The 9,521-nt window shown below is 35.9% G+C and overlaps 1 protein-coding gene across 1 annotated transcript; it reads left to right on the forward strand.

The window, feature by feature from the left end:
- The first annotated feature begins 5,580 nt into the window (after positions 1-5,580).
- LOC146363964 (taste receptor type 1 member 2-like) lies at positions 5,581-9,282 on the forward strand. Its single transcript, XM_084916708.1, has 6 exons — positions 5,581-5,762; positions 5,962-6,259; positions 6,353-7,078; positions 7,661-7,867; positions 8,133-8,253; positions 8,354-9,282. The coding sequence occupies exons 1-6, from the start codon at positions 5,581-5,583 to the stop codon at positions 9,280-9,282; spliced, it is 2,463 nt and encodes an 820-aa protein (XP_084772834.1).
- Positions 9,283-9,521: the final 239 nt, after the last annotated feature.

Raw genomic sequence — 9,521 nt, forward strand, 5'->3', positions numbered from 1 at the left:
CCTTTAATTGTCCCACAAGGGGAAATTTGGTTGTAACAGCAGCCAGAAAGACACATATACAAACAAACAGTACACAGGACACAGAACAGGAACATACACATTTTTTTCTTACATATTTACATTAAGGACAATGGTTACTATAAACAGAGTACTGTACAGTTATTAAATTAAATAAAAATAACTACAGAGAGAAAAAAGGACTCTGTCAGGTCGGAGCTGCTGATACTAGCTGCCAGCTCGGAGCGGCGCCGGAAGTTATATTAAATGAGCGTGCTGTGTGTGCAACAGCGCGATTAAACATTACCTGTCCTGTTATTAACTGCAAAGCTGACTGCTACGTAGAAAAGGAGAGTACGACCATGTAGCATTTAAAGCGTGGAAGTACTGATCTTAGTTTGAGTTTGAATCCGTAAAAACTGACAAAAACATTAGCGTCCGCTGTACAGACGAAGAAAACTTCTTTCCATAACAACAAAAGTAAGTTCAAATCTGAGCAAGCACCGAGCATGCTGCCACAGGAATGTGAAATTCACAGAGAAACCGCCGGATCCCCCCACTGACATGACCGCTGCAACACTGGGCAAACCTCCACCGGCTGCACTCCTGCTAAACAGGTGAAAATAGATTTAGGAGCTGCTGAATCTTTGATTTTATTTATTGTTTGCAGTGTTTTACTTGCATCTATTTGAAAGAGTGAGTGTATTTTTTTATTTTTTTATTTTACATGCTGGAATATGCAGAAAATCGGTTTAAATGTTAAACAAATTTCTTCAAGTCAAAGACTATTGCATATAATTTAATTTTTGCTTGATGCAATGTGCATAAAATTAAAAGATTAAAACTAATAAAACAAATTTTTAAAAAAGACTTTTCCATTTGGTTCAATTTTATGTGATGGATTATGCAGAAAAAATAGAATTGGGCTGAAAGGTCTATTGTGTTATTACGTATTCAAATTCAAATTCAAATTTTATTTGTCACACACACACAACCATACACAGTATGACATGGGGTGAAATGCTTGTAGCTGTGCAATGCCCGACCATTAAATGACAGAAAAAAGTTTTACAGTATTTACAATTTACAGGTTACTACAAAAATTTACAAACTTAGAAATTTACAGTAAAAAATGTGCAAATAGCAGAAAGAGATTATAAAGATTATAAATTATAGGAAGTGTGCATAAAGAAAAACCAGAGTGCGTGTGGTGATGTGATGTGTGTGAGAGTCCAGTCTTATAGTGATGTGTGTGGGAGAGTCCAGTCCTACACCTGGTTCAGGGCCCGAATAGCCTGGGGGAAGAAGCTCCTCCTCATTCTCTCTGTTTTGGCCTTAAGGGAGCGGAAGCGCTTCCCAGACCTTAACAGTGAGAAGAGTCCATTGTTGGGATGGGAGAGGTCCATCATAATCTTCCTAGCTTTGGTCTTGCACCGCTTGGTGTAGATGGACAGCAGGTCAGGGAGCTCTGATTGAATGATGCGTTCGGCCGAGCGCACCACTCTTTGCAGATCTCGTCTGTCGTGCTTGGTGCTGTTCCCAAACCAGGTGCAGATGTTTGCCGTCAGGACACTCTCGATGGTGCAGGAGTAAAAGTTCTTGAGCACCTTCAGTGGCAGATGGAAGTCTCTAAGTCTTCTGAGGAAGAAGAGACGCTGACGAGCTTTCTTAACCAGGGTGATGTGACAGGACCATGACAGGTCCTGAGTGATGTGGACACCCAGGTATCGGAAACCGGGTTGTGTCAGGTTGTGTATCATGTTTTTAAAAAATAACAAAGTAACTAATTACTTTTGAAAATAAGTAATCAGTGAAGTAACAGGATTACTTTTTTGAATAAGTAATCAGTAATTAGTAACTAATTACTTTTTTCAAGTAACTTGACCAAAACTGGTATTTAAGACCTTCGTTTTCTTCCATCCAGTGTTGCATTTTCCCTCATTTCACACATTGCACACAGCCCATGACTGTAAGAAGGTGGGGACATTGCTCAAAATCCACAGTGCAGCTGTTCACTTTTGTTTTAGCAGCAAGAGCCTGTGCCATCATCATCAGCTGATCACTCTGCTTTCCTTTACACATAACTGTTATGATCTAGTCCCATTTTACTAGGTGGTGTACTGTTCCAGATCATTTTCCAATAACTTCATTTGATTTGTTTCAGATGACAACTGGAGACGCATCCAAAGAGTATTCACTACTGATCAAGTTTTACCTTAACGTAGTATGTCAATTAAATTTTATTACTAATTCACCTTGTCATGGTGTGTGCATTTTACTTCCTGTTTTATTTTGATAGTGTCATATCTCATGCGTGATGTTCAGTTGTGTTCCCTGGCGATTCCTGTCTTCCTAATTACCTAGTGTGTATATATTGCCTGAGTCTCCCTTTGTTCGTGTCATCCCTCATAGTTGTGTCCTCCCTCACAATATGTTTTCTCCAATGTATCCGAGATTAGATTTTCCTGGTTTGCTATTTGTTTTATTTTGACCTTTTTTTTAGTTCAATAAATCCATCTTTAATCTACCCCTCATGTTTCTGAATCCTGCATTTAGGTCCTACTCCCGCCTGCCAAGCAACCACCTTCACATTATTAATATGAAAACCACAGATAACTGATGAGATGGATGACAAGTATGTCCTCTTTTTCTTCTGCCAGATGTTTTCTACAGTCATTGTGCCAGATATGAAGAGGAGAGATGAGCCATCTCACCACTTTGTGGCAGAATTTAGGATCGAATGACACTTAAGACCCTTCTTTAATGAAATAAAACATGAAAATTTGTACAATTTAGAAAACTAAGGAGTGTGTTTATTGGAATTTTTTAACAACTGAATACTTTTGGTAATATAGTGTATTACAAACAGTTGTACTGTAATTACAAAATCCAAACAATTATGTGCATGTAAAGCTGTTGGTGTACCATTAAAATTTAAAGATATGAAAATTCTAATGTGAATAATTTCTCACATCTCTCTACATTAAATGCCAACTAGTGATGAAAAAAATTACATTAAATCTGTGTGATTTCTCTCTTAACATCGTGTTAACATTAAACTCATCACATAGTTTTGTAACACTGTAAAATTACATGGCTTACATGTCTGTAATAATGGCATCTAAATATATTAAAAAGAGTGACTTCATATGTTTTTCCATGCTTGACATGACACTTCAATAGCAACAGTTAATTTTCTTTAAGCAGTTTTCCAAAAGTTCTTCTTGAATACTGGTTTAATATAAGTGGTGCAGTTATGCTATTTTTAAGTTGTGTTCTAAGTCTTGGTAGTATTTGTTTATGCAAATACTGCAGCCACTTGTATACTAAAGTAGAAAAAGAGGAAATGGTATTTCATCGGATAAGAGCAAGCATTTGCTTATATATCGGGCATAAACCTGACAGTCAAATTCTGTTATAGTTCGGCAAAAATTTATAATTTGGCAAAAACCTCTTTAAGAATGAAGCATATTGTTGCTTATCTGTGTGCACTGGGGTCTTTTCTACATGGCTTTGATCAATGCACTCTGCCAGATTCTGAGTTTCAGCGAGAAGGAGATTATTTGATAGGTGGACTTTTTAATATTCATCAGGCCAATAGCTCTATTCTTCACTACAGACCTGAAGTCTGTAGTGATGAAGAGGAGATCTATCTATCTATCGATCGATCGATCGATCGATCGATAGATATGTAGATATATAGATATATAACCTTGTAAATTGTGTATGATTGTTTTACTGAGAAATGTATTTATATGCTATGCACTCATACAGTTTAACAGAAATACTGGAAATCTTTTCTGACATATAGCTGATTGTTTCACGGAACAATAAAATGAAACAAAATTTCTGGTATGTAATAATACGTAATATATGTTTTTATGGTTGTTGTGAAATAAATCTGTATAAAACAATTTTAGGTTCAAAAACATTGGAAATATCATTTTGATTTCACAGTCACACATCTATATATGTTAAGAAGCAATTGTATTGTATTTTGTACTCAAGCTACTAAATAACAATATTTCCGTCATGGAACTTGTACTTTTGTTCATTTCACTGTAGATCATGTTCTTAAATATACAAACACTTTGAAATCTTACAAGATTATATATTAATTAAAAGGCTAATGAAATTCAGTGATATTTTTAATTTTATTGTCTTAAACATTTTAACATCAAAATGTACTGCAGTTTAATAACAGTAAATTTCATTCAATTAAACTCAATTGTGTAGCAGGCTTCATTTTCTGCTCAGCTATTTGGTTAATGTTGTCATACAAATCTGACCACATGAGCGCAGGACTCCATATAAAATTATTTTCTTTATGCATATTTTAAAGAAATACTTGATACAGATAACATTTTTCATCAAATTGAATTGAATTGCAGGTGACCCATAGGGGCATAAAAATACCTGTACACAAAACACGAGAAGAACACACATGATATTAGGATATATATTTTTAAAAAATGATCAGTTTTATGATGAATACTATGTTGAAACCTCAGCTTATGCCTGGTCACTTGTCATTGTTATTCACAGTTTAGTGTGTGCAAATGATCTCACCAATGTCCTGTTTGGTCAAAGGTTAGGTCATGCAAAACAGGATGTTTATGCAACAGGATGTATCATTTAGGCATAACCCAAAGATACATCCTCGAATTATTAATACAGTTTGCATGTGTGCATATGCTTGTAACCCCATATTATTTTCCAGCCAAATCAGTACTTGTATACCGTCATACATGGGTTTTCCCTTAAGCAAAACCTACATTAAAGACAACTCATCACTTAAGACTGTTGAAAGGTTGTAATAATGTGTCTATTCACTTAATTAGTTCTCTGATTTACTTTGTCTTACTAACTGTCACTTTTCCTATGCTGCTCTCTTTTAGAGATCTGCAAGTGAATTTATGGTGCCTTCATGGTTTAGCTGAAAAAAGTGTAATAATAAATAACTGTATATAATATAAAATAATAATTGTATCATAAGAGAAAGCAATAATATATATAATGCTTTATCAGTCTCTAACAAAAAGTATATTTTGCCTCTTTCTTGCAAACCCTTAATCAAAAAACCTTTACAACTATGAACATATTTACATGTAGTATGAGCCATTAGGGATTGTTAAAGACAGTGGTGTTATTACATTCTTTTGAAAATTTATTCTAACCAGTGTGCTGCCAGTATTCATCAAGCTTCTCCAATGATTCTTGGCTTAAGTTTTATCATGCAGTTTTCAGGCATTATGACAATGGGTTTCTGCATTGGATACATTTTTTTAATAAATCATTTTTGGTAGCATATAATCAAGTGCAAGTTAAAAGAATGCCTCATTTATCCACAGCTGGAGGCATTTCAGTTACTATCCAGTCATCAAAGGCACTTAGCAACTTGGATGTGTTTTGCATACTAATTTGTGAATTGTCTTCCAACCGTTAACAAGTACGTATGTACGATATCAACAGCCATGCATCACTAAATAAATTGTGGTAACTTGCTCATACAAGTAGTGCATTGCTTCTTATAAGCACAGTGTAATCTCATTAGATGCCACATCAGACTGGCAAATGGTAACTATGAGGCATTTTCTTACTTCTCTGTATCTGCTGGGAACTTTTTTACATACTTTGACTAAATGCACAATGTCAGCCACAGACTTCCATCTGGATGGAGATTATTTGATTGGTGGACTTTTTAATATTCATTATGCCTACGGCGGTATTTATCAAACAAAACCACAGGCCATTGACTGTTCCAGGTAAGCTTTCTAACCAAATCTTGATATGTGGAACTCTAAAAGTACCAAATGACACACCTTACATTATATAACTTCACCTAAACTAAGTCACTGAGTGTAACTTAGTAGCACATTTACATGTGAGATAACTACATTAAGTCAGTTGTGAACAATTTTTATGTTTCGTTTAAAAACTTTTACTCTCTTTCTCTGTCAAGAGTCAACCATTCAGTCTCTCAGACTATCGGAGGTTTCAGATGATGAGATTTGCTGTGGAACAAATTAATAACTCTACCTACATACTGCCAAATGTGTCCCTTGGGTATGAAATATTTGACCACTGCTCAGATACAAAGAACTTCCCAGGAATTTTAAATCTTATCTCAGTAAATGGCCTGATTCAACCTTGGTTTGAACCACTCAAGAATTTTTCCAGAGTGATGGCAGTGGTTGGCCCTTTTACAAGCACAGATGCCCTGACTATAGCCCCGCTCTTCATGACAGATCTCATTCCTATGGTAAGTTAGAATTATAAACTAAAATGAAGTTAACCTAAAGTCGTGAATATATGACGAGAAATAGTAAAAATGTCTCCATTACTCTCTCGACAGGTCAGTTATGGAGTTGGCAGCTCTCGCCTATCAAATAAAATAAAATTTCCTTCCTTCCTACGGACAGTGCACTCCAATGACGGGATGATTGAAGTCATTGTTAAGATCATAGTGCACTTCAATTGGCGCTGGGTTGCTTTCCTAAACAGTGACAATGATTATGGTCGTGATGGCCTAGATCTTTTTATAAAGAAGATCGACGGTACTGACATCTGCCTAGCTTATACGAATGCTCTCAATGACAATACAAACTACTCCCAAATATTCGAACAGATAAAAGCACAAAAAATACATGTTGTCATTGTTTTTGCTCCAGAAGCGACTTCAGAAGCTCTTGTTGAGACAGCAGTACAAGTGAATTTCAGAAATAAAGTGTGGATAGCATGTGACACCTGGTCCATTAACAAAAGGCTTTCCAAGATGAAAGGAATCAGAAACATTGGAACTGTACTAGGTGTGTCTCAGCCAGTAGAGACAGTACCCGGCTTCAATAATTTTATCTACTCTACCAAAAGACAGACGTTTTTTAAAAATGAAGCACAAAATGGGTTTTGTAATCAGGCTTGCAACTGCAGCTACGTGACTCCAGAGGATATCATTTCAGCAGATGCGTCTTATTCATTTACTGTTTATTCAGCTGTGTATGCCATTGCTCACGGTTTACACAATGCCTTTCAATGTGGAGATGGTAAATGCAGTGATAATATTACCATGTTCCCATATATGGTAAGTGTGCAAACAGTACTCAAGAGATTATGTGTTTCATCTTACTGACAACTGTAACCTCTATGTATGTCTAAACATTTTAAAATACTGATCCTTCCTATCTTTTTTGTGATCACACACTGCATAGAGCAAGGTATATAAGGTGGGTAAACTAGAATAAGATGCCACCCTCTCTATCTCTAAGTTTATTGAGCTTAAAAGTCAGTATCAGAAGTAACATCAGAAATAGTTCTCCAGGCTTCTTGAAGGACATTGTAGCTGCATTTTGTTCTCTTCTCTGTCAAGATCATCCCATACTGCACCAATCATGTTAAAGTCTGGACTCCTTTGGCCAGATTATTATTCCAGCAGAGTACCTGATAAAGGGGAGGGCATAGGCATAGTATCAAACTTTACGTCTCTCTTAAAATGCATCCATCCAGCCATTACCTCCTACTTCTTGTGTCCTCAAAATCCATAAAATGTACCCTTTCTGTAAAAGGTTTCACCATACTGCAGTTTCTCCTTTCTCTGGGATATTTCAACAGCCTAAGTAATAAGTGTGAATATCCTGTTACAGTTACCTCTTTATGCCTACAACAGGTTTTAGAAGAGTTGCAGAAGTCAAACTTTACACTTTTAAACCAGAATATTCAATTTGATGAGAATGGAGATTTCAAGTCTGGATCATACTCAGTAGTTTTCTGGAATCAGACTGGAGATGCACAGGAGATTGGCTTTTACAGCTTTTATCCATCTGTTCAATTCTTCATCAACAACACCATGATTAAATGGTACACAGATGGAGATGTAAGTTGTGTTTTTGAATCTTTTCATACAGTATATCAACACTTTAGACAGTATAAAGTAATCAAATCATCATTTTTTGTATCTTTTTTCCTTTCAAATGATACATTTGTACATAAAGACACACTAGTGTAGTTATACCAGGGGTAAAACATACTATTGCGTAAATAAACAGATGGTGGTTGTTAGCGGCCCTAAATTTTAAAAACTGTGGCTGCAGTCCTTTTCCTGTTGTCTGTATATTTTACAAAATAATATCCTTGAACAGGTACCTACTTCATTATGTTCAGCAGAATGTCCTATTGGATATGTACAAAAGCAAACTGGAATCCACAAATGCCGTTTTAACTGTGAAATATGTCCAAATGGAACCTATATCAACATCACAGGTAAATTATTTTAAGAGTTTCATGTATCATAATTTACCTGCAGCATTTTCTTTTTCAAAAATCAGTTTAATGATGGTCTGTCCTTTTGTTGTCTAAACAGAAGATCACTACAACTGCATCAACTGCAAAGACACACAATGGTCTGAAAAAGGAAGTATTTCATGTGATCTGCGTGTAGTGGAGTATATGCCATTTACAGACAACTGGGCTATACTGATCATGGTCGGTGCCTGGGCCTTAGTGGGCATGACATTATCCATGTCTGTTCTCTTTGTTGTTAACTATAACATGCCTGTTGTCAAATCTGCTGGGGGACCAATGTGCTTCCTAATTTTAGGCTGTCTCAGTCTGTCTAGTCTTAGTGTATTTTTTTACTTTGGCAAGCCAACAGTTGCTTTCTGTGTATTAAGATACTTATCATTTCTGTTATTCTACACTATTTGTTTAGCATGTTTTGTTGTGCGCTCTTTTCAAATTGTTTGTATTTTCAAAATAGCAGCCCAGATACCCAAACTCCACAGTTGGTGGATGAAATATCATGGACAGCACCTAGTCATCACTGTGGCATTTATCACTGAGGCTTTCTTGCTTCTTATTAGCTATTCATATGCTGCACCCAAACCCTACCAAGACAAAGTTTGGTACCCAGACAAAATCATACTTGATTGTGAAATTAATCCTAAAGCAATATCTTGCTCTGTGATTTTACCTTTATTGTTGTGCTCTCTTTGCTTTGCTTTCTCCTACATGGGAAAAGACCTACCAAAAAATTACAATGAGGCCAAAGCAATAACTTTTTGTCTCCTCCTGCTGATCTTCACCTGGATCGTTTTTGTCACACAATATATGCTTTACCGTGGGAAATTCATCCTAATGTTTAATGCTCTGGCTGTACTCTCCAGTCTCTACTGCTTTCTGTTGTGGTACTTCCTCCCAAAATGTTACATTATAATTTTTCAGCCACACCGAAACACACCAAAGTACTTCCAAAGTCTCATTCAAAATTATACCAAAACTATTAGCCAATAGCTGCCTCTAATAATTTTCTGTCTCCACAGGCAGAAAAACTAATGTACTCAGGACCTTCTGCTAAAATATTGCTTTTAAGTAATTTTCTTATTTAGATCAGGAGTTCTCTTTTGGTAAATATGCTTATGGATTTTTGTGACAAGAGTTAGATGAAAATGAATGAGAAGATGTTGTTCTCTCAAAAGTTACCAGTCTTACTTACACTTATGTTGCTCTAAATGAAATTATCTCTAAATGAG

Source organism: Perissodus microlepis, chromosome 20, assembly GCF_051167445.1.
Source record: "Perissodus microlepis isolate ML-2025 ecotype Zambia chromosome 20, ASM5116744v1, whole genome shotgun sequence".
NCBI lineage: Eukaryota > Metazoa > Chordata > Actinopteri > Cichliformes > Cichlidae > Perissodus > Perissodus microlepis.